The 25,938-nt window shown below is 36.9% G+C and overlaps 1 protein-coding gene and 1 pseudogene across 9 annotated transcripts; both read left to right on the forward strand.

The window, feature by feature from the left end:
- The first annotated feature begins 9,191 nt into the window (after positions 1 to 9,191).
- On the forward strand, positions 9,192 to 16,910 carry LOC113349591 (RHOMBOID-like protein 10, chloroplastic). Of its 9 annotated transcripts, none has more exons than XM_026593568.1 (12): positions 9,192 to 9,282; positions 9,500 to 9,916; positions 10,939 to 12,204; positions 12,987 to 13,241; positions 14,140 to 14,194; positions 14,281 to 14,361; positions 14,457 to 14,553; positions 14,660 to 14,727; positions 15,142 to 15,240; positions 15,800 to 15,841; positions 16,259 to 16,564; positions 16,768 to 16,910. In XM_026593568.1, exons 4-11 carry the CDS (start codon positions 13,006 to 13,008, stop codon positions 16,397 to 16,399), a joined length of 819 nt encoding a protein of 272 aa, XP_026449353.1. In that variant the 5' UTR covers positions 9,192 to 9,282; positions 9,500 to 9,916; positions 10,939 to 12,204; positions 12,987 to 13,005; the 3' UTR covers positions 16,400 to 16,564; positions 16,768 to 16,910. The 9 variants fall into 9 exon arrangements, with proteins under 9 accessions (XP_026449353.1, XP_026449354.1, XP_026449347.1 ...); XM_026593569.1 differs by having other exon boundaries at positions 16,707 to 16,821; XM_026593562.1 differs by lacking the exons at positions 16,259 to 16,564; positions 16,768 to 16,910 and adding an exon at positions 15,919 to 16,208 and having other exon boundaries at positions 10,939 to 11,500; positions 11,722 to 12,204.
- Positions 16,735 to 19,070, forward strand: LOC113352360 (annotated as a pseudogene).
- The last annotated feature ends 6,868 nt before the right edge of the window (positions 19,071 to 25,938 follow it).

Consider the following 25,938-nt stretch of genomic DNA (forward strand, 5'->3'; position numbering starts at 1 on the left):
GTAGACTCGGTTAAGAACCGATAGTAACGGGTCATAATCGGGTATACTCGACGGGTACCCACGGGTATTAGATACCCGATATAAGTGTTTATCCCACGTTCTGCAATTGTAAAATCATGCCCTTTTGCTGTCATTTTTTCTCGATTAGTCTCGAAAATTAAATTTGATTTGACAAGTTAGGCTATTTCACATCTTAATCTAGATTATAAACCACATCCTAATTTTATTGGTTTCTTATGGAACCTGGAATAGAGAGATTATACTTATAATCATAAGTATCCATTGAATATGTCTAGATTGAGGACATAACATTGATTTCATCTAGACTTCTAGAAAAGTAGGAAGGACGTGTTTCCAAGTAGGATCGAGTATGAAATCACTAAAATAAAGACTGAATTCTTTTATGATTATAGATTAGCCGTATTTTTCATCAACAACGACTTTCGTACAGAGTATAGAGTTACACAAAAATGAATCGCCCCAATCCATTCACGCCTTAGTAACCAAAGATCTCTCAGATGATTAAGATAACAAATCTTAAACTCACTAATAAAAATCAATACATGATATATAAATCTAGGAAATTATCGATCAAAAAGAATTTTAGGAAATAACCGATAAATACCCGGAACCGACGGGTAATGGGTAGTTTTTACGTACGGGTCCGGTTTTGGGTCTAGCAATTTGGAACCGGAACCGCTGGGAACCGAAACCGGATAAAATATATAGGGTCCGGTTCTGGGTAGTATGATACCCGGACCCATTGATACCCATAAGTTCAATATAGCTACAAGGAAGACCTAATGGCTTAAGACGTCATTCCAAAACGAGTTAAAAATTCTACAACAGTGACAAACTATACTTATACTGAAGGCATATTGAGGTATAAAGGTAGAATTTATATTGGGAAAGGTGGTGAACTGAGACATAATATCATAGCTGCAACTCATTCCTCTGTCATTCGAAGAGATTCAGGATGCATGATAGATATCACAAAGCTAAACCGTACTTTTAATAGGTGGGAATGAAACCACACATCCATCAGTTCTTACAGGATTGTGACGTGTATTAGCAACATAAATGAAAATCTGCCTTATCAGCCGCACTCTTGCAGCCTCTACAAGTTCCAGATAGAGCATGCCATTAACATGTACTTCATTAATGGTCTACCTATATCTGAAGGGAGAGAGGTTATCATGGTGGTGGTGGACATGTTCATCAAGTATAGTCACTTCCTACCTCTCAGCCACCATACAATGCAGTTTTGTTGTAAAGGTATTCCTCGGCATGCCAAAGATTATGGTATCAGGTAGGTATAATACTTCTCAGCAATTTATGGCAAGCTCTATTTACAAAGTTAGGAACTGTCCTACACATGAGTGCTTCCTACCATCCTCAGACTGATGGGCATAATCAGAGGGTCAATGTTGTTTAAAGATATATCTAGATATATGACCAGTTTCAATAAAATCAAATGGGTCAGTTGATTACTCATAGCAGAGTGGTGGTTCAATATTGTCTACCAAATAAACAGAAGTTAATTTCATTTGAACCCCTTTATAGATACACACATTCTCAGTTTAGAGCTTGTGCCTTATATTCAACATAGGCAGTTGATGGATCAAGTCTTACAGGGAGTTTTGAGTGAAGATCAACGCAGAGTCAAGCAACAAGCTGATAATAGGAAAAGAGCGAAGAGGACTTTTGAAGTGGGAGATTGGGTATATTTGAGACAGAACCCTATAGGCAGTCTACAATACAATTAAAGAAGAACTTGAAGTTAGATTCCAAATTCTTTGGGACTTAATTACAAGATAATAGAGAAGATAGGACAAGTAGCTTACAAGCTTCAGCTACCCCATAGAGCCAAGATCCATCCCACCTTTCATGTATATCAACCGAAGCCAAAGTTGGATATATGAATACTACCACATACCACTCAACCGAAACTGATTGAAGAAGGAGAAATGAAGGTTACTCATGTCAAGGTGCTGAAGATGGATTGAAGAACAAAAAAAAGGTATCTCAAGTCCTGGAAAAATGGGAGAACTTGTCAGCAACAGCTGCTACATGAGAAGACATGCAAGTCATGGAGATGCAGTTTCCAGAGCATCCTTGACGACAAGGATCTAGAGAAGTAGTGGTTATTTGTAGTAATTGTATCCCATTCTAGTAAGGGGCAAACCATGAGGTCAGTTGTTAATTAAGAGATATGCGCCTTTAGTCTTTTTTGTTGAGATAAACATGTGTTTTGTACGTGCATAAAACACATTATGCATGTTAGATTGTTTAAATGGACAAGTTGTTGCTTTTTTTTACTCATGAAGTAACATAACATTATCTTCTTCTCTTTTTTCTTCACTTTTCCCTAGTTCTAGATCTAAAAGAGTAGTTTTTGACACCCATTTGTAGTGTAAATCACTATATACTGACAATTCACAAGAATTCTATCAAGTACCTCTAATATTATCAACACTTATTTGGTTGTTTCCCTATTGGACAAAGTAAATTGGTAAACAATGAAACCAAAATTACTTAGGTTAGATACAATAGGAAACTCAGTAATGCTGACCGATAAGGGTGAGCATGGTATATACTAGATCGGTTGCAATCTCATATGTATCCGTCCAATAAATGACGAGTTTCAAGTTTAGCATCCGCATATGATCCCGCATCCGAGGGATATGCGATGGACGGATTGGAAGGCCCAATGGATATTAATTTTAAAAAGTTTTGATATTAATTAATTAATAATATGATTTCAGGTGAATTTCCTGTGTTGTGGTTAAAAGATAAATCAAGCTCTCTTCTTAGAGCTTCTGGCCCCACCAAAAATATTTAGACCAATAGAAACCTTCTGACTTTTTACACCACCGGTTTTGCGTATTTCCGACCTCACTTTTTTCTTTTTCCGCAATATCTTACGTTTTTTTACCTCAAAAAATCTAATTCCATGGTCTCTCAAAACACTAATCTAAAAAAACTCCTTCGCGACTTTACCTCTCTTTATTCTTCTTCGTTTTTTTTTTCATGATAGCTAACAAAATCCTTCTTCTTCCCGTCTTACGGCAACAAAACTTAATCACAAAGGGTTTTGGATACAGGTAAAACCATTTCAGTCTCATCAGTTTTTTTTAATATATTTTTTATTAATGTTTTTGGATTCATTATTTGAAGCTATTCGTTAAATCCTAGGGTTTTATGCCGGGTAAGCTTTTTATACTTCTTGACTTTTTTTCTTTCGTTTTTGGTATAATCAATTGGTGGCTTTGTTCTGTGGTTTATCTCACGGGCGCATCTGTAATGTTCAGTTTTGACAGATGAGGGGAATGGAAGATCAAGGTATCCATATTTAAAAATTGTAGTTGATTGTTTGTTTTACGTACTGGGTTTGCTTAATTTGATTTTGTTATCTCCGTGTTCCAGTGGGAGTGGGCTGCTTCTTTCGGCAGGTGAATATTCGTTAAAGTTTTTTTTGTTGGTAATTTGTATGGATGCATTTTGATTAAAATTTTTTGGTGATATGTTATGTGAGACATGTAACTTTAGCATGCAGACTCTGGTGCAAATGACTATAAAGTAACATGTGAGCTCCAAGGATAAATTTAAGGATATCAGTGCAAAAATAATTAATAAAATATTTTCGATTAAAAATCTATCTCGAGGAACTCGAAAGGATTCCAAGCTCAATGGTCAGGGGAAACAAAAGTAATGAGAGAGCCTAAGATCAGATTGGTAATTTATTGTCTCTATCTTACGGCTATGATATCTGGCAGACATTTTCGCGATTAAAAATTGGACCTATATTGAATGCTAATGGATTTAAAATATTCATTGAGGTATATATTTCCCCATAAATGCATATTAGTCTTTTATTATGGGTCCATTATATAAAATTTGAATTTTCAGATGCTACTAACTCATGCCATGCTGTCGGAATCATCTTTCTACTGAACTCTATATGCAATGAGATTTAACTTATAATATCTTTGTTATGAAATAAGGTTTAGCTTATTCTATGTTTGATATGCAACTGATTATGGTTCTTGCCATTTAAGATGTTTCCAACATCTGTATTCCCCTGACTTTTGTGTGCATACCACATGGACAACTATTATTGTCTAATTTCCAACTATCATAACTACTCATTTGGAATGCGAGGTGTACAATATTGCTACTGAATAAAGAGATTAACAGTTACATGCAATGTTATAAGGTCATTGCATAAGCAGGTGTTTGTAGCCATGAATTTCTCACTGTCCAATTTACATCCTGTGACCTATGCTTTTTCAGGGATACATTGAACTAATGAAGTTGAAAAAATTTAATGTTCAGGAAATGTTGCTTCAGATGTAGGATGGATGGGGCTTTGCTGATGCGTGACAGTGACATTAAGGCCAAATGTACGATAGCATTCGACAATACCAATTTGAATGGTCAAACGATTCAGTCATATGATCTCCTTGCAATGTCTATAAGGTACTAAATACTAAGCGTTTCAAAGTTCAAAAATACTTCTACAGGCTACCAAGCCTTTTCCACTGCACTAAATTGATATCTATTTGTACAGGGCTGCAGATTGATGGAATCGTTTTTCTCTAAACTACCAAGATAAGAATATTTGTATTTTTAACGTGTATCATCAAAACTATAATTGTTATTCATTTGTGTTGTTCAATTGCAAGTTGGACATTCTCTATTTCTCTGTATATCCAACTTAATAAAAGCATAAAATGTAGTCATGTTCTAAGTTATTGGCTGCATGTGGAATTTGAATCTAATTAATGTTAACCAGTGAGTGATGCAAATTGTTTAAGCAACCGGGTGTGCGACATTTGATCACTTTTCTTTCCTGCAATTCAGGTACCTGGCCTAAATTATTCTAGAAGCAAAGCACAAAGCATTAGTGTGAACGCCGAGGCGATACCTGGATCATTAATCAACAATATACCGCAAATTCTTTCTTTCGTTGCACTACTTGCGTATAGGAGAATCTTCATGGACTGCAAGGAGAATCCTTGATATGTACTCCTAGCGAGGCGTTAGCAATGCAATAGATATATTTTTGATTCGCTTCTTATAATTTTAGTTTAGTCTCGATAATGAAAAAACTAAACATTATTTGGGTTATTCGCAGGCAAATATTATAGATTTTGGGTTATTCGCAAGCAAATACTATGAACTAAACTATTGAATCAAAAAAAGAAGAAAGAAAATTATATCTAAAACTTAGGACAACCAGTCTAAGCCCGTGCAATGCACATATGCAACAACTAGTCACAATAATAAATTACAAAGAGGAAAATACAATTATTCCCTATTTTATGTATGCCTCACATCTTCAAGACGTAAAAATTAAGTGAAAATAAATGATGGAGAAATAATATGAATATGTAGTGGATCAAATGTAACAAATATTTTACATCCATATTTACGAAAACTTCGTATTCTCAGTGTAACAAGAGTGGGCGTGCAAAAGAGTTTTAAGACAACATCCGCATCAATCCAAAATCTGTTGAATCGCACATATTGCATCCGCATGCAGTCCATAGAGGATACGTGTCTGCAAAAAAACGGATGGGTCGGATTGGATCCGCGGATTATGTTCCGAATGCTCACTGCCGGTGAGAGAGGTGAAAGTTGATCTCTCATGGGCACAAGGTTTGAAAAAAGGGTCACGACTCAGGTCCCGGACACTAGGCGTGACCATTATAATGCGTTTTGACAGGTGTGAGCACATTTTGGGTAAAAAAATGCGTTATATAGTTAAAAACACGTTTTTTGGACGTTCTTTGAAAATAACGGGCGTTGTAACGGTTAAATAGAAAATAAAAAAAAAATATAATCTGAAATTCCTATGTAACGGTTATAACGTGCGTGAAAACGGTTTAACGAGTCTAAAAAACGTTGTTACTAGATTTTTTATTTTTTAATACTCCCTCCGTCCCTAAATAGATGACCTATTAATTTTTAAATTTTATCACACTAATAGATGGCCTATATCATTAAGAAATGGAATATTTCTAATACTACCATTTTAATTGATTATTGTTAGTATAATAAATATGTATAATTCGATAGTCATATTTATATTTCTTACATAGGTGTTTTAAAATACTTTTCACTATACAATTTACGAAATTTTGATAAAATTCGTGACGGTAAATTATAGCCACTAAAATTTCGTCGGCAACAATTAGCTAGGTATACTTGTCCCTTTATTGGATTGCAGAATTTCCATCAAATGCCAAGAAGTAGGCAAGGTTTTAACAAGTCTATATGGTACTAGTTTCTAAAAGTTAATCATTAAATGCTTAAAAAACTTGGTAAAGTAGGATTTGCATGGTGAGTTGGATAGAGACAATCAACCCATTATCAGATTCGATCTAAAATTGCACTACTTATAAGTTGGTATAATTACTACGTCCAAAATCCAAATCATGTACCCCACCACCACTGCATGATGATGTATTTATAGTTTTTTTTATCTCATTTTAAGTTTTAACAAAGAACTAAAGTAAAGAACTTGGTTCATGAATTGAAGATTCAAGTTGGTCCAATTGGGGGAGGCAACAAATAATATGTCGCGTCACTTTTTTCTTTCATTTCCCCTCTTTCAGAAAACAAAATCATGATCACACTATTTTTTTTCCTTTCTCTTCTTTATATTCACCCTTTAAAAACACAAGAAGGCGTATTGTTGTAGTAGACAAATATTATATAACTCTGCTTCTTCCGCGGAAAAATTCTTCCTTCCTCTGTGTTTTGAAGTTTCCAAATTTCAACTTCCAACTACAAGTTTAAGAGGTAATTTTAATTTTTTATTATAATTTTATTAAAATAAGTATTTATCGCTAAATTTATTGTTTGTTTCTATGTAGTTTATTTATAGAAAATTTGATTTTTTTTCTTCATGATACCGGATGATGATGCGGACGTCGAATGTTGTCTTTGAACTATAAATTTTAATTTTACAGGTACTCTCTTATATCAACATTTAAGTTAGTAGTTGCCTTTTTTTTTCTGTAATGTTTTCGTCATTTTCTCCATGTTGTATATATATATATATATATATATATATATATATTGTAATTTAGGATGTTTCCATAACTTTATAATATAGTTTCAAGGAAATAACAAAATTTCAAATCAAGATTAGAGGAAGAAAAAAAATCAAGACACAATTAAATCAAGTCAATATAATCTAAGCAAAAAATAAAAAAAAATGAATTGACATTCAACTTTGATTTATATTTATTTTATTTTTGGTTTAATATTTGCCTGCTTAATTATATACAAAAAAAAATAAGAAAGAAAAGCTCTTTCAAATGAGATGTTCTGGACAACGTGTCAAAATGCATGCATAATGGTTGGTCCTTTATTGAAAATGATTCGTTTCTTGGACTCAGACAAACCCACCATGGGGTATTTGTTCCATGCACTTGCTACATGTGTTGAAACTATACAAATGGGTTTGGGATCAAATCGAAATGCTTCTATCGTGGGTGTAATAAAGAAACGATGGAAAAGTCAGTTGAGTTCTCCTCTTCATGCTGCATCGTATTTTCTCAATCTTTATTACATCTTTAACCCAGCAACTAATCTCATCAATAATGAAATTTCTGAGCCGCAAATTTGTCTTACTGAAGTTATATAAAAAATGGTTAGTGGCCCGCAAGAAAAAGCAAAATGCATGCTAGAGGTACAAAATTACTAATACTATCTCCAAATATGTATAATTAAGTAATTTGAATTTCTAGTAACAATTGTACTTTTCTTTGTAGGCGGGAATAATGCGAATGATGCAAGGTCAATTTGCATCACCATCAGCATGTATTGCAGCTCAACATGGTGATTCTGTAAGTTGGTGGTTATCTTATGGTGCTGAGTATCCATCCCTTCAGAAGATTGCAGTAAAGATATTAAGTCAAACAAATACATCGTCTGGATCAGAGAGGAATTGGAGTGTGTTTGAAAGAATCCACACCAAACCATGCAATCATTTACTTTCATCGAGAATAAATGATCTGGTGTATGTCCAGTATAATTTGAAGTTGGAGCAACAAAGAAAAAGGTAAAGCAAGGCGACGTAACATTGATGTTCACGACGTTCATAGTCTACTGAGGGATGACAATATGCTTGACTGGATAGCGGGGGAAGACGAAACACCGGTTTTGCCTCAAGAAGAATAATGGTTAAATATGCTGGAAGAGGAAGCCCTTAATAATCCAGAGCATGTCCCTCCACCATACAACTGGCATGATCCTGAAGTTCAAATCTCATACGAAAGGTTACCAGTGAGTGACTTTGTTTATGACTTTGGTAATCTTTCATTTGGAGACAATACACAAGGTTATGAGAATGTGAATCCAACATATAATTCTCGTTACACTTCCGACGCTCTGACCATGGTGTTCAACATATGAACGAAGGATATAATTCTAATATTGATAACAATAATGAAGTAGGTAACAATGATGATGAAAATGAAGGAGGTTATGATGATGATAATGGAGGTTATAATGATGATGATACTTCTGCGGACGAAGATAGCCAGCACCCCCACGACGACGACTGTGATGTGGAAAGGAACCGCCGAGAAAATCAAGAATACATGAATAAATCAAAAAAAGGTGGTGGTCGTAGTTGGTTCGCGTAGCTTTTTAAATGATGAACACTAGTTTAACAATCCAATGTTCTTTAAGTTTGAAGTTTTCAATCCTGTAGTTACTTTCCTTGTATCATTTAAAAAAAGATTAATTCGAAGTTTTAAGCTTTCAATCCAAAAAGAAAAAAACTCAAAAGAAAATAGTAAGAAAGTTATTTACACGATTATAACGTGTGTGCTAACGAGAAAACAGTTCTAAAAAACGCACGTTAAAATGTTATTTAGAAGAAAAAAACATTCAAACTAATTTTAGAAAAACGGTTATAACGTGTATGAAAACTGAAAAACGGTCCTAAAAAATCTGCAGTTATTTCCTATTTATCGGCATTACAAAGGCACGGGGTTCGGGACCCTCACGGCCACGGTATATGGGTGTGACCGTTTGACGCTCGTTTTTCTGTAAAAACGGGTGTTTTTCCAACCTTGCATGGGCATGGGCATGAGCATCCGCTAAAACTAGAAGAACCGTCGAGTTAAATACAGAGGGCTTCTTTCGGCCCATCCTGCACCAGCAATAAAAGCAAGAAATTTGAGAAAAATCCTAATTTTCTAAACCTCACTCCACAAGAAATTAGTCCCTGAAGGAGAAGCAGTGTCAATCATTCCAAAAGAGGTATGCCCTGAAATCTCTTTAAAGTATTGCTGAAATCAACATCTTTATTGTGTTAGCAATAGATTATGTTGTTCAATTGCTTACTGGCTATTATGATTTGCCTCTGGTTTTTACAATAGTCTTGATGATGGATAACCTTTGTCTTTGTAACTCATCTTAACATTCAGTTGCCCAACATCTCAAAACTCATCAAAAGTGTCCATTGTTTTTCTCTCAGAATCCTAGCTATTCATTTATTGATAGTGATGATCAAATCAACTTGGGATACAAATTTGAATGCTTACTCGAATTTAATTAGAGATACTCCTCACTGTATGAGGGCTTTTAAGAAGAAGATAATGTCAACAATGTATTTCTAATGAATCAATTGAGTTACATGGACGGTCTCCCTGAACTAATTTACCTTTAGTTTGGAAAAGAGGAGATCACGGTGTTTGGTTATTTGTATTCTTCCTTCCGAAGGGTCTGATTAAGAGGGAACTTCACTCAATAACTACTACAATAGTAGAAATGTTTACAAGTCTTTCTTGGAAAAGCTTGTGAACAAATATGATAAGGAAGCTCCTGAGCCTCAAGGGTATGCTAAGGTCAGTTGAATGATAAGGAAGCTCCTGATCCTGAAGGGTATGTTAAGGTCAGTCGAATATTTGTCAAAATTCACAAGTTTTAAGATGCATTTTTCAATATGTTCCAATTTTAGCTCTATGCATATTTAGTTCTGCCTAAAATGAAAGTGTACTTCTCTCTTCTTCTTTTTTCCAAAAAAAGGAGGGCAATTGCAGAGTTTTGAATCTGAGATATCTGGGTAATTGATCAATTAGGACAAATGACATGCTTACATTAGATAGAAGAGAAATATAATTAGATGATATATAGCAACATCGACATTACATAAAAAATCAAAAGTCACTACTTTTAATTGTTGTAAAATAGGCGCTGTGCGGCACATTAAGTATTTTCTCACAGCATTTTCGCTAGCAGTTTTGGTTTAAAATCTTCAGTTCCCATAATTAATCTTCTATCCTTTAGTCTTGTGCTCCCCTGCTTTATAGAGTAGTCTTCGCAGCATTTTCTGTAGCTAGTAAGAAATGAGACTGAGTGAGTATTGCTATTAGGAATTGAATTGCGTTGATAATGTCGTACGGACTATCCATTCAAATCTTTAAGTTATGCTGTTCAGTTGTTTAGTCCTTTTAAAGTTGTAATGATTTGGTCCTTCTAAAGCAGGGTTTTATAACATCTGTTGTTGGGGATTCCGCTGTCTTTGGAATGCATCCAAATAAATAAAAAAACCTGAATCCCTAAAATGAAGGCTGAAATGGAAAGATGGTCATATATAGCGCTTGGATAGTTACTAGGCTGCATTACAAATTGGTAAAAAAGCTATATACTTTAATGAAATGATTCATGGAAAAGCTTTTTTTACCATTCTTTGCCTTGGAAGAGTTGTACATTGCTCAAAGTTCATTGGTGCCAACTCTATTTGGAAGGGACTAAGGGAGGGAGGGACATTACAATTTACTTACAATCAAGTAGCTTTAGCTTCGGTTGGACAAAGTCTGTAGTTTTTTCTTGCTTTCTGGGTTTAATTTCGCATTTTTGCCAGAGTTGATTTTGTAGAAAAAGTTGATATAATTAAGTTTGTCAATTTTGCAGAAGATCATCCTAGCTTCCTAAGACAGCACGTCAGTGACGTGTACATGGGCTCTTTCACTCCTACTCACCAATCCCAGTGTCTTAAGAAAGGCTCAGGGTGAGCTTGCTCCAAAGTTGGCAAGGACAGAAACATATAGGAGGCGACATCAATTACCTTATCTGCTTCCTAGCAGTTGTCGAGGAGACACTATATGTTGCACCCTTTATCCCACTCAACTTGGGGGGATATGAAGGGACAACAGGTACACGCTTGCTGGTCAACCTGTGGAACTACATCGTAATTCTGGAGTGTGGTCGAACCCGGCGGAGTTTAAGTCGATGAGGTTTTTTCCACAGTTAGATGGTGGTTATGGTGGTGAAAGAGCAAAGATGGATCAGGAAAATGGATGTGTTCCAGGATCAAACTTTTCTTAACAATTCATATGCAACTGGCTCGCCTACCTCACTCATTCACATGTTTCACTTGGAAATGATGGTCTAGGGTAGCATCAAGCATGCATCTTGGTTTAGAGGTCTCATGGTATATGGGGTTAATAAATAGAATCACACAATTATGAGTATGGTATGCCTTAGTTTACAGAATAGACATTTATATAATGAAAAGAGAAAAAGAGGGGGGGGGGGAAGTACCCCAGAGACTTTATGTTAAGAAATTTAGTATCTGTGTTTAAAACATTAATTGCAGTACTTAGATCTTGTGATGAAGTAGCCATATTTTACTCTCCTTCTTAAGTTTGGAGTAATTATTTAATATTGAGGGACCTTCTTACTGTTTCATCTCAGTCTGTTTTCATTTACAGGGCTAAAGCTGCACTGAAAGCTGGATATGCAGTTTTGGTGTCATTATCCTTCACCATATTTTTCACTGAATGTCTTGCAGTGAAAAAGTACTCAACACACACCATAGAACTATCAAAGCCATTGTTTTTGTCATCTCTGTCTAGTCTTCTTATCAATCTGAAACCCATTTATCAAGCCGGTTTTACCAACGTCTCCCTAGTCACGGCCCTCACTGAAACTAGTTAGCAGCAAGAGGAATTAAAAAAGGTTCTTTCTCACTGCTTACTGTGTAAACATCCTTTACGAGAAAGGAGAAATGGGCGGAGCTCTGCCAATGCCGTCCTCCCAGTTTCCAGTATCCAGCAATTTTCAACACCAGTCTACCTGATCGGCACTGCTACTGCTCTTCGTCTTGGTGAGATTCTTCACCATTCCAGTCGCAAACATAATCTATGTTTAGGTGCTATTCTTAGCTCCTCTTTCAAGGTACGCGTTCTTACTCTGAATTTAATCACAAAGAATTTGCATAAAGTTATCTAGGAACACAGATAGCCACTAACTTTCTTTTGATTCACTTTGTTTGAGAGGGTTGAGTTATTCTCTGATCTTATATTAAGCTATTACATAATGAACTTACATGGGAATGGAATGAAACCAGTGTAACAACGATATCGGTACTCCCACAGGTATCGGGTATGAGTACAGGTATTTTGACACGGTGACCCAAAAATAGTAAATGCAGACACGAGAGAGAGGATTAGGTTATGTATTCTTCTTAAGAAAATAAAATGGCTACCTCCAGGCTTATATTGAAGAAAACATAACCTTGTTTTTCTGTGTTCTCTTTCATTTCAGGCTTCCTCTATAGTTTCAAGCTTTATAGAACTAAGTTGCTAAAATATTTAAGTTTAACAGCTAGCAGAGCTTCTACAGTTTCCACGTGTGTCTGTCACGAGAATCAGTGTCAGTATATGTCCATTCGGTGGACTTTTGGAAAACAAAGCGTCGTTACACAGCCAAATATATTTTCTACTTGTAGGACACTTGTTTTTTGTTGGAGATATATGTAACAATCTGTTCAACGGCAACGTATCTTTACTGGTCTTACTTCAACATGGTCCAAATTAATTTTAAAATAACATCTCAAATTAGAAGTTGCTCATCTGGCTTCCTTGGAAACAATATTGATCAACGTGACAATCACTTCGACGTTATTGCTTGCACGCTTTGCTTAGATTTTTTGTCTTCATATTTGTCCTTGTCGACAGGGACTCTCTCATTTTAGTCATGTGTTCGGGTCCAAAGAAGTCTGGTGTGGAAGGAAAAGCTTATTTGAGGGGGTTGGTTTTCTTGAACTATCTAGCACTTCTTTCTCGTCTGCGCCTCATCTTGCATAAGTTTTTCAGCGGGAAAGAAAATGAGAAGCACAGTGTAAGCAAGGGGCATTCAGATTTGGAGACAGCTAGAAGAAATTCCATTGATGGACGACTATGGACAAATGTCCTGCTTGGACTTAATGTCTTGTAAGTTCCTTATCTATAAAATGGTTCTTTCCAAGATTGTTATATCTTCTCATTAAGAATGTTGTGTTCCTGTTACTATGGCGTCGATTCTCGACTTAATGATGAAAACAAATCATGGCATGAGTTATAGTGTCAATTCGTTTGTAACTACTCAGGAAATGCAAAAATGCTAACAGGTTATCTGGTACAAAGTCCTTGTAACATAAGCGATCTAGACTTTGGATATTGAGTTTAGAACCATAGACATTTGGTTGACGATGAACGTTCATATGTCACCTGACATTAAAAATATTTTCTTGCGTACTCATTTTTCTTGTTTTGGTTGCGCATTCAGGAATAAGGCCAGATTTTCTAGAAGTAGCTTTTGGACTTAGTTAAATTAGAAATTGGCTTGTGATATCCTCATATTGAAATGGTCTGAAGGACCACTGCATGGTTCCCTTTGCCAGAAAGCTTAGAATATTATTCTTTCGACTTGAGATGTTTTATTCCTGAAAGTAATTATATATCCTGATAATTATAAGATGTTCATCTCAATGTTACTCGCTACAACCTCCAGCACCATCAATATCAACAGTTCACTATTTATCAACCTCCATTGCCGTACGGCCCATAGCATCACCATTTTACCTCCAGAACCAACCGCTTGCAAAATATACACTTATGCAATTTGAGATGTGAAAAAATATATCTGCCCCATCTGCCTCACCATACTTCACCACCAATCAGCATATCTAATCACTAATTGTGCTGTGTAGGCTGTGTAGCTGCCTCCAATGCCGTCACGAAACCACCCACCTACACAGCATCACCATCAATTCATCCTTTTGGACTCTTTTAAATTAGTAAACAGACATGTGTTTTATTTGTTGATGTTCTTCACTTTTCTTTTACTCAGATTTTTTGTGGCACAAATGGCAACTCATGGGAAGCTCATGTTGTGGGGAGCGAAGGTTGGAATACTGCAACTCCATGTTTTAGGGTCATGAGATTTCATTTTGTTGGGGCAATCTGAGTTACAGAATTTTACTCTATACAGATTAACAGCCTCATAGACAAAGGACAATTTTGGAGGTTCGCCACGTCGTCGTTGCTTCATGCAAATATCGGGCATCTGATGGTTTGCTTCTCCACTTGCACTGTCAAACTTGAGATTACAGTCAGCTACTCTGTACTTTGGTTGTCTTGAATAGTGCTTTTTGTCCTCCTTACCAGATTAATTGCTATTCCTTGAACTCCATTGGTTCCACGGTGGAGAGTATCAGTGGCCCAGGAAGATTTCTGTCAGTTTATTTTACTTCAGCAGTGACAAGTACTACTCAATACCCGCTATAGTATAATATGGATGCTTTCGTTTTGTCTACACCAGCATCTGTTATTTTGTTAGTGCTCTGATTTGTGAGTTTTAAGGGAATTAGGTTCTGCAATGAGTTATTGGTTCTGTCCAGCACCTGCGGTTGGTGCTTCTGGGGCCATCTTTGGACTGGTAAGTTTTCTCAAGTTTATTTTATGTTCTTAGATATCTATGCTGATGACCTTCCAGTGAAAAAAAACAGTAGAATCTATCAAGTTCATAAGATATTAACTATATAAGATATTTTCATTTATTATGTATTAACTAAAACCAGTTACGATGTCAGAAGTTCAATGAGTAACAAGCTAGCTATTAAGTAATTTTTGAGATACCCTGCTTAGTTACTATGACCAACTGTCCCTGGTCCTAAAGATTTCTTGCATTTCTGATCCTTTTTTATCTGCTCTGGGACTACAGTTGGTCAAAAAGGTTTGACGTCTCTGGGTTATAATATTGATTAGTTAATGTAGGATGGACTCATATACTTGAACTACTAGATTCTTTTCCATTCATCTCCTGGTTGTTAACTTTTTATGCAATGATCAGGTTGGGTCCTTTGCTGTGTTTGTCTTGAGGCATAGAAGTCTTGTTGGAAATAGGAAAGAAATGTTGCAGCATGTGGCACAAGTGATTGTCCTAAACATGGTACGCTCTATTGTCTAAATTTTTTCTGAGTGATGAACTGTTTCTCACCTTGAATTAGCTTAGTAAGAAGTTGATCACATTATCATTGAATAAACTTAGTTGAATTAGCTATTATACTACATTCAGAATATATACTTAAAACTAAAGAATATGTATGATTTTTATTTATTTTTTCTTTTAATTCAAAACACATGCAAGTCTGCATACATATTCTGTTGCACAGTGATATTTCACCAAGCTGGTTGTGTTTCTTTAAGTCTCAGAGGCATCTAAGACATGTCAAATTGATCATGTACTTTGCCAAATTAAGAGCTCGGTATAGTAACATTTTTTATGGTCTTATGTGCTATGGCCCACATAGTTCTAGTAACGATATGGAAGACAAGGCATTATTTGTCATTTGTAGTCAATAAGCAGCAACACATCACAAGCACGAAAAAAAAAGAACTTCTGTTTCTGATTTAGTCCGAACAGTATTTGTTTAGTTTGTCATATTTGCCAACTTACCTGGAACTTCAGATCAAATGAATAATCATGATTATCTTATATGTTTTTGCAGGTTATCGGTTTGTTATCTAAAGGAATAGTTAACTGGGGCCATGTAAGTGTAATCTGCAGACCAACTGATACATGCTAGTTGGGAACTGTCTTTCATTATTTATTTTTAAATTGATACAGGCAAAGCTGTGCCTGCCCCTGGGCAGCAGATCCCGCCAGCTGAGCCGGCTCCACTGCCGGCTCAGCTCTCCAGACCCCCTTAACCTACTTAGTACCCCACTTAAGACCCCCTCCACCTCCCTTCATTCAGGGAGGGGAATGGGAATCAATCCCTAGACCTTTCCTTATGAGGTAATGTAATCGCTACCACTAGAGGGGGTTCCTCCTAGTAGTAGGTTATATTTGAGGAGTACTATATGGAGTTTCTGTTTAGCTGGGAGTAAAGTGTATGTCAATTATGTCCTAATCTTACTTATGAACTCCATTCATGGAAAGATGTGATTACGTTTTTCTTTTTCAGCTGGGAGGGCTGTTGGGTGGAGCAGCTATGTCATGGTTTGTGGGCCCTGCATGGACGTATGAAGGTAGGACTAGTGATGGCAAATCAGTTTTTGTTGACAAGGCCCCGCTTTCTTATATCACCAAAAGGAGGAGCAAATGATAAAATACCCTGGACTGATCTGCAATCAAGACATGGGCTACTCAGTTGGGGACCTTGGGGTATCAGGAAGACCGGAGAAAATCATACATCTCTAAATTATTTTTGTACTCTATTATGGTATAGCAGCCAGAACCCTCACTTCTGTGTCAACTACAGTATTTCATGGTCAGTATTCGATGTATCTTTGACGAGTGAATTCTTCAAATAATACAATTTATATATATATAAGTGAAGAAAGCATAAATTTAGATGTGGACCTTTCAATTCAATCTTGTTTGATTTTTATTCTTATTTCTGCTATTTCAAGGCAATTTCAAGGCTCACTTCACATTTATATGACGAGTTCTGTAAGCTTCTTTCTGAAACAGAGAATACATGGCGGCTTCATCCAATGGTTTTGCTGTTGTTGACGAGAATATCGAACCGTTACTGTTAAAAAGGATGATTTTAGAGGAGAGAGTAGTAAAGCTGAAGATGAGGCTGAGATAGAAGGCGTGGTAAATTACAGAGGAGAAAAGATAGTGAGTAGATCCAAGTATGGTGGATGGAAGTGTGCTTCTCTACTAATTGGGGTTGAAATCTGCGAAATGTTTGCTTACAATGGAATTGCTTCAAACCTGATGACTTATCTTACTGGTCCTCTTCGTCAATCCACCACCACCTCTGCTGAGAATATCAACGTTTGGCATGGTGTTGTTATGATGCTTCCTGTCCTCGGAGCCTTCGTCGCTGATTCTTATCTTGGCAGATTTCTTACCGTCTTCTTCTCTTCTCTCATCTATATACTGGTTCGTCTCTCTCTCTCTATCTATCTCTCACTCACACAGATTTGATTTTACCATCTGTTCATCTCCAGGGAGCAAAATTCATAAGATGAATTCATGAACTGTTGCTAATTATACAGTAATGAATAATGATGCGCTGTGTTCAGGGACTCGGATTGCTAACGCTGTCAGCTACGGTCCCTTCTCTTGGGCTACCAGTTTCCCCTACTAATAATCTGTCTTCCACTTCTTCTTCTTCATTTCAACTCCTCTTTTTCTTCTTTTCTTTGTACCTAGTTGCACTTGGTAGGGCTGGGTACAAGCCATGTACAGAAGCATTTGGAGCTAACCAATTCGACGGAAGAAACCCACAAGAACGCAAATCTTTGAGCTCATTTTTCAATTGGTGGGCTCTTGGATTATGTCTTGGTAGTGGCATTTCTAACTTGACCTTGAATTATGTACAAGAAAGCTTGAGCTGGAGACTTGGATTTGGCATTCCATGTGTTTCCATGGTAGCAGCTTTGGTTATTTTCTTACTGGGAACAAAGAGTTACAGATACAGTGTGAAAGATAATCAAGAAAATCCGGTGATGAGTATAGTGTGCGTATTTACCTTAGCTGCAAAGAATTAGAGACTTCGCTCATCACCATCATTGACAAGTATTGAGGAGGCTGAAATCGGAAATTTCGATCACGTACCCAACAATGCTCATCAATTCAAGTAAGATTAGTGTGTAATCAACTTTACTTTGTTTAGGAAGTGAATATTCAATTTTTTTGACAAGATTCTTGTCCAGAAATCTTTTTGGCGGTAGACAGAAATCTATGGACGATTTGGTTGCTAATCATTGTATTAGTCAGGAATCTTATTATGAAGTTCGGACATCTACCATTTCTCTAGGTTAATAGCTCCAATCTCCATAATTTTTCAAATTTGCAGGTTTTTGGACAAAGCGCTGATTATGTCAAATGATCTTGTTGGCACAATAAAACCAGGAATCTCATGCAGTATCACCCAAGTTGAGGACGCAAAAGCATTGCTACGTTTGGTTCCGATATGGTTTACATGTTTGATATATGCAGTTGTGTATGCTCAATCCTCAACCTTCTTCACTAAGCAAGGAAACACCATGGAAAGATCAATAGGTGCATTGTCAATACCAGCTGCTTCACTTCAAATCTTCATTAGTTTATCCATTGTTTTCTTCATTATAATCTACGACCGTTTGTTTGTTCCTCTTGCTCGAGCTTTTTCGGGTAAACCCATGCTTCGGAGAATCGGTACGGGCATGTTTTTATCTACACTTTCTATGGTGGTAGCAGCTATTGTTGAGAAGAAAAGACTTCAAACCGCTTTAGACTTCGGGTTGATTAATATGCCAACAGTGACAGTTCCGATGAGTATATGGTGGTTGGTTCCTCAATACATTTTGTTCGGTCTTGCTGATACCTTCACCATGGTTGGTCTGCAAGAATTCTTTTATGATCAAGTTCCTGGTGGTTTAAGGAGTATAGGCATTTCGCTTTTCTCTACAATCTTCGGCGTAGGGAGCTTCCTCAGTGGGTTCCTCATATTAGTAATTGAGAAAGTAACAAATAAGAATGGTCAGCATAGGTGGTTTTCAGACAATCTAAATTGTGCGCATCTTGATTACTTCTATTGGCTTCTTGCTGCACTTGGTGCTACTCAGATGGTCTCATATCTGTACTTCTCAAAATCTTACATCTATAGAAGGGGAACTTCAATGGGTTACTAATGTATCTGAGTACTCATTAAAGATGTTCACTCATGTAACGTTTTGAGAAATGAACAATTATCTAAACTACACTTGCGGATTTTAGAATGTCTTCACATTTTAGTAGTAAGGTTGTTGCCATGAAGTAGCCCTTTCCAGTTCATACTTCTTTCCAGTGTAGTCCATAACCAATTGGGGTCGATGTTATTTCTGTAGTGGCTCTTGTCTCTTGACTTCTTGTATAGTTTGTACAGCTAGTCCTGCACTTGAAAAACCCATGGTGCAAAAACAGGTAAGGTCAAAGGTGGCGCCTAAACTTCTGAGCCTCCCTGTAAATACTTCACCATGTACGCATTGAAGGCCAGACTGGCGTTGAGCAAGTATTGAACAACCAAAAGGTCTGGCACTGAACCCTTCATCATCTCATCCAATTCCGTTTTTTCAAACTTCTCCCATACCTGTCTTGCAGGTAAATTCAGGTCTAAATACCTTCTCCTTCGGACGAGTAATCATTCCATAACTGTAAAACAGTTGAATAATGACTCTATTGATCGTTTATACGGGGGAGGCAAATGAATTACAAGAAACTTACGCAGAAAAATTAAAAAACCACTGGTCTTCAATAGAATTGTGCATCATTAAGACTCGGTATATGAACATGATCAAAACCAACTGGCATTAGCCCGGTTGAGGGTTGGGCTCCCAACCTATAGGTTGTGGGTTCAATTCCCGCACGGATCGTGTCAAAAAAAAAATTTAAACAGAGAGCCACAATTTAAATACCACATATAGCCTTACGACTCTAGCTTCTATTTTAACGGAGTGTTTTTTTTTTTTTTATCGTACATCAGATTTGGTAGGTAAAATTCGCCGATTGGAATATAGTTTATTCTTTCCTAACACCGAGGCTGTTGGGACCTAAACATAGACCCTACGACGCTTCGGCGGTCTTGTTCTAGCATTCATCATGTCGATCAGCTCATCAAACCGAAAAACAGATGATCCATAAACCTAATCAGCTTTTAATTAATACTAAGTACCCAATTCTATCAAAGATAGCAAGGGATGTGTTGGTTGTTCCGGTGACCAGTGTAACATCAGAGTCCATGTTCAGCGATGGTGGAAGGGTTCTAACTACACACAGAACTTCATTAAGTCCAAAATTAGTCCAAACATTGCTATGCTTAAGTGATTGACTGTCAGACTTCTTTGATGCAGGTAAATCTTCTTTTCCTTTGCTTAGTTCTTTTCCTTTGCTTAGTTCTTTGTTAAACATTGAGACTAGATATCGATTTTTTGAGTGAAAGCTATGCATTTTGCTTGTTTACACTCTTCTTAGTAGTGGTATATCAGGTGATTCAGTTCCTTGTAGTAGTGAGAATGACCTTAAGGTTCCCATGACTTGGGATTTGCTGTTGCAGAACCCCAAATGTGAAAGCTTGAAAATCTGAACCCCCTAGAATTGACCCTTGGGTAGATTTGAAAGGCATATGCAGTTCATTTTTAACTGGCTAGACCAGATCTTGGGGGTAACAAGCGTTCTACCAGGCCCTGCAGCTGCATTTGTCTTCTGTGAAACATTGAAATACATTTTGTAGCAATGTTTGCTCTCATCTTCAACTTTATTATTAAATTTCTGCTCACCTTGTGTTGCATTGTTGCTTATAATGGTGAAAGCTTTGAGAAATGTTGGATGTCAGAATTTGCTTATCAAGTGATTCTTTGTGATTTGTCAATGCAGAAATGGAAATCGTGGACAGAAGTGAAGTTGGTGCAATGATACAACATGCTAGGCAGCCAAGCAAGATCACACTAAGTTACACTACTCACTAGCGTGTTGACATTGTTAGCCTCTGTGACTGTTAGACATTGTTTTTTTCTTTCTTGGCTTTGTTGTAGCCTGTTGTGTACTTTATTTTGCATTGACTAGATTAGGAGTAGACTCTTTAACTCTAAATATTGTGCTTGTGTGGGTTTGTACTTCTCACTGAACATTTTGAACTTAAAAAGACAAAGAGTCTGTTTTTTTTTCAAGCATTTAGTTTTTTTCCTAGATATCGGATTTTAACGGATAAAAATCTGATATCCGATAGCTTAACCTTAACCTTATCGAATTGGATTTTTTGATATCCGCAGGATGTTATCGGATATCCGATCATCCTTAACCTTAACCTTATCGGAACTTCCAATATCCACCGGATATCTATCCGTTGCCAGCCCTAACCAGTATGCTCATACATAGGGACACCCACACCTTAATCTAGCCTTAATTATAGGTCACCTGTTTCGTTGAGAGGACATGGGTCGTGGTGGTTGGCTTTGAGCGGGTATGGGTTGTGGTGGTTGGCTCTAATACCCGGGCATGGGTCATGGTGGTTGTCTCTGAGCGGGCATGTGCCATGGTAGTTGGCTCTGATACCACTAAATGTTAGGGTACCGACCCTAACTCAATATATCAAAACTGTATTCATCTTGGGGTGACACAGTTGGAAGAATTGGTTCTTCTAAGTATGTCTCTAACTCAGATTTTTGAACATCATATTCATCATTTTCCAAAAAAAAAGTAGCATAATCTGGGTTACTTAACTTACTTGTACCTGGGACTCTTACATCCTTGCGAGAGACGGAGTTTCTAAAGAAAGCAGGAGCTGAAGTGTTGTTTTGAGATTCATATGCCTTGAAGAAAGTCTGTTATGAATTTCTCATACTTAACTGCTGCAAGTTCATTATCCCCAAAAATTATTTTATATGTGAACCTTACCCATCTTTCCTTGTACCTTGGATCTAGAACCACTCCAATGCTCATAATCAAATTACATTCACTCCAGTATGCATTAAACTTTTGTTTCATTTTCAACCCCATTTCTATGACATACCCAAAAGTACTATCTTCCCAACTTTTGATGCTTTGGTTAATTTTATATACCCCATTATAATAAAGATTTGCAGTTGGATACTTAATCCATGCAAACTCAGTTGAAATACCATTAAAAGTTTCCAAAAAATTACAAATTTCTATTCCTTGTTCCCACTTCTCAATTGATGGCAGAATATCGAAGTCAGAATCGAACTCACTAAGTCTTTCAAAACCTTCTCGCAGTTTGATTACATTCTCAAGCATCGTAAAAGTGGAGTTCCTTCTTGTGTCCACATCTAAACTAACTTCTCCAGACAATCTACATTGTGTCAATGTTGTTTAAAACTTCTCTTTTCTAGCTTGTGAACCCTTTACATACTTAACACAATCTCTAATACCCTCTATAAACTCAGCAGCTACTTTCATGCCATACAATACAATCAAATGCAGCATGTGGTTGCTACACCTCATGTGAAACAATTTTCCTTGAAGCAATAAACAATTCTTACCATCTAGCCACTTAATAAGATTTCTCATCATAACTCCATTAGCTGGAGCATTATCAGCAGTCAAAGAAAAAAATTTCCTATCAATGTTCCATTCCAATGTGCAAGTTTTGATAAAATCTGAGAGAACATCTCCTGTATGCGGTGATGGCACTACAATGTAAGCTAAGGTCTTGACAATCAAATTCCACTCATCATCTATAAAATGGAATGTAACACAATAATAACCATCTTTAGTGTGTTTGGCAGTCCACATATCAGTTGTGAGACTACATTTGGAAGTCAAATTCTCTAATTGTAATTGCAATTCATCTTTCATTTCAGCATAACACCTCAACACATCACCTTTACTTGTATTCCTACATGGCATTCTCGCAGCAGGGTTCAAAGACTTAAAAAACTCTCTAAAATAGAAATGCTTAACCATGTTAAGTGGATAATCATGTTTGGAAATCATTTTAGCAAGGCAGTTCCTAATAACTATAGGATCATACTTGTAATTAAGTAATTTAACTTGGTTAGTACCTGCTTTTTTAACTGCAGTGGTAATCTTCATTTGTCCTGAATTGTTTTCAGGCTTCTCGGGGCAGGTTTTTAGATGTTGAGCCAAGCGGGTAGTTCCTTGTTCACTACAAGCAGGTATCGACTTATGACAATGATGACATTCACCATAAAGGACATCCACTTCCTTACCCGGATTATCCTTATCAGGCTCTACAATGATTTTCCTTGTGAACTCATCCCATGACGGTGACCTTGTTGTGCGCAATTTCTTCCTTAAAGCAATAAAAAGTGGATGATTTTCATCTGCTGCTTCTGCTAATGATCTCTTATTACTCGAAGAAGGTGTTGTTGAAGCAATTTCTGAAGCAACACTTTGATCTTCTTGTTCTGGTTGATCGGAGTTGGGTTGACTGTTTGAAGTTCCAACTCTATTGGATGCTCTTTGACTTTCAGACATTCTGAGAATACACAAATATGCATTTTCATCAGCACACACATGATCATATATCATATTCCAAGAACTAAGAAGCAAAAATACTTTGTGAAAATCAAAAGATCCAATTTCAAATTAGTGTATCCACTATCTACGTATCATGCTTCTAGGCTCACTTTCAATGATCAAAACTAATGGAGTTCTTAATGAACTTTCTACATAAACCCCTTAATAACAAGAAATCAAATAGAGCCATAAATCAAAACACCTCTAAAACATAATCAAATTCAATCACTGGATGCAGACCTGCAACTGAAGCAGATGTATGCAGTCGTGAAGCACTGCAGGTTCCTAGAGATACAGGGGAGTTCTTTTCTGCTACTGGAGTTTCCGAAAACCTTTCTTGGGAGCCTGCAATAAACATTAACATCAAGAGGTTAGCCTAGATTTCATGAACAAGACAATGATAAAACCATGAAACTGAAAACCCTAGAAGATGGAGGGATTTAGATCGAGCTGAGATCGCACTTTATCAAACCCTAACTATCAATATTAAGTTATTCTTCGACCACATGTTCTAATTCAGTTTAAACCCATCTCAAATCTTTCATCCATACAGAAACCCTAGTTTTTTATTGCAACACAGAAACCCTAATTTCATAAGAATCGAACATAGAAATCGAACAAATTAAAAGAGAAATAATTACAACATAGAAATGGGAGTGAATCAATACCTGATTGAGTGATTAATTATTGGAGAGGGGAAAATTATTGGGAGCGAGACTGAGAAGTGAGAATTGAGAAGAGAAGAAAAAAATAAAAGGGAAATGAGTTCTGTCTTCTCGACTCCTCCTCGACTAGTATACTAGGTATGGGAAAATTACATGTACGCCCCTACACTATCGGATATCAGATATTAACCTAACGGATAGATCCCAATCCGATTCTGATAGGGGAAATATCCGAAAAGTTATCGGATTCGGATATCCGGTATCCAATATAACGGATAAAATCCTATAGGATTTCGAATAATCGGAAACGGATTCCGGATATCGGTTATCCATTGCCAGCCCTAATACTGGTAGTCGAGTGGAGCCTCCATTAGGAAAGGGCTATCGTCGGGCCAGTGCCGATAGAGTGAGCCAACAAGGATGTTGGATCTGGAAGCGTGGTGGGATGTTGGGACCTAAGTCCCATATTGCTTAGATGGAGATTAATTGGGTAGTTTATAAGTCAATGAGATCATTCAACTTGTAGACCGGTTTTAAAGTTGAGTTTTACCCATCGACTTATGACGAGCTACGGTCGGTACCCTAACAGAGACCTTTTCAGCACAATTGGCTCCGGAGTTGGAAAAAAGCTTTGTAGTTACGCTGCTCAGGCGGGAGTAAATCAAGGATGGGTAACCGTAGCAGTGCACGTTGAAAACTCCACACCGCCGGATGACCACAATGGATATTGGGGATATACCAATGGGAATGTACTCTTTCAGATTTAGACTTTTGGCAACTATAAATCATGAATCATCACAGTTAGGTTGCACTTCTGGCTCATGCAAGACTTTAATGAGGCAAGGTCCGTAGTGTGGTGTCGTCCAAGGGGAGTGTTATGAAATAAATGTACAGTGGATTTACACCATACTTATATTTCTGTTTACCATCATCCTTTCATCTCCTTTGCACCTCTTCACCTCCCCCACTACCACCACCATCATTAGTAGTAACTGACGCATGTCACTTTAACCTTATCGTAAGTATTCCTATAACTATAGATCTACTACTTTGTAACGAGTATATATACTAATAATTTATCCTTTTTTTTATTCTTAGGTATAAATCGGCATGCCTGCTCTGAGAAAGCCTTATATGCTTTCATCTATCTTGAAAAGTCACGGGTAAAAAAAAATCTGGTGGGCTCTAATTTCCATGCAAGACGCCCTCGCTAGTCCCATGTCCTTTTTTGCAGGACCCACCCATTACCAAGCAAGAGCATCCAACAAAGGAAGAGTACCTTTCACCCAATCTAGTACCACCAAAAAGTATAGTATAAATAGAGACTTCAGAAGGAACAGATGCACAAGAAATCCAAAGGTCGTTTAACTCCGTTCAATAAAAAACGAAGATCTCAACTGAGATTTTCATATATCCTTTTATGGAATGGGTCAACTATATGCGCAGTGTATTCATCTTCGACGCGAGACGATATCCATGATATAAACACCAGAATCATAATAATAAAGAAAAAGATATCTTGATGTAAGTCCATGATTCCTAGCATCATAAGTGTAGTTCTGTCTTGTGAAAAAGCGGGGGTCTAACAACCCCATCCAATCTTTCGCTTAGACTGTATGGACTAACTCCAATATACTTTTAAGAGAATCAACTAGACAATCAGAATCAATCTTAATAAAAAGTATATTAAAGAGTTATATCTCAATTTCTCGATTCAATCCACAATCAAGCAAATAGGAATTTGTGAGCCCGATTAAGTACAAGAGAAATAACTTGAACGGTACCAAAGACCCATGTTCAAGGATCAATCAATTTCAATCAACAACCAAAGGTTGGATTTACCAATTGATCGATTCAACACACAACCTGTGATATTTCAATTATATAACAAAATATAATGCGGAAAAGAAATAAAACAGATACCAAAAGTTTTGTTAACGAGGAAAACGCAAATGTGGAAAAACCCCGGGACCTAGTCCAGATTGAACACCACATTGGATTAAGC

Source organism: Papaver somniferum, chromosome 2 (assembly GCF_003573695.1).
Source record: "Papaver somniferum cultivar HN1 chromosome 2, ASM357369v1, whole genome shotgun sequence".
Lineage (NCBI taxonomy): Eukaryota > Viridiplantae > Streptophyta > Magnoliopsida > Ranunculales > Papaveraceae > Papaver > Papaver somniferum.

Bases quoted from the DNA above. Each gene is read 5' to 3' on its own strand.
- LOC113349591 (XM_026593561.1), top strand. From the start codon at position 13,006: ATGTGTTCGGGTCCAAAGAAGTCTGGTGTGGAAGGAAAAGCTTATTTG. The intron at 14,554-14,659 runs GTACTACTCAAT...TAAGGGAATTAG, and splicing joins TTTTACTTCAGCAGTGACAA to GTTCTGCAATGAGTTATTGG. The intron at 14,728-15,141 runs GTAAGTTTTCTC...TGCAATGATCAG, and splicing joins CTGGGGCCATCTTTGGACTG to GTTGGGTCCTTTGCTGTGTT.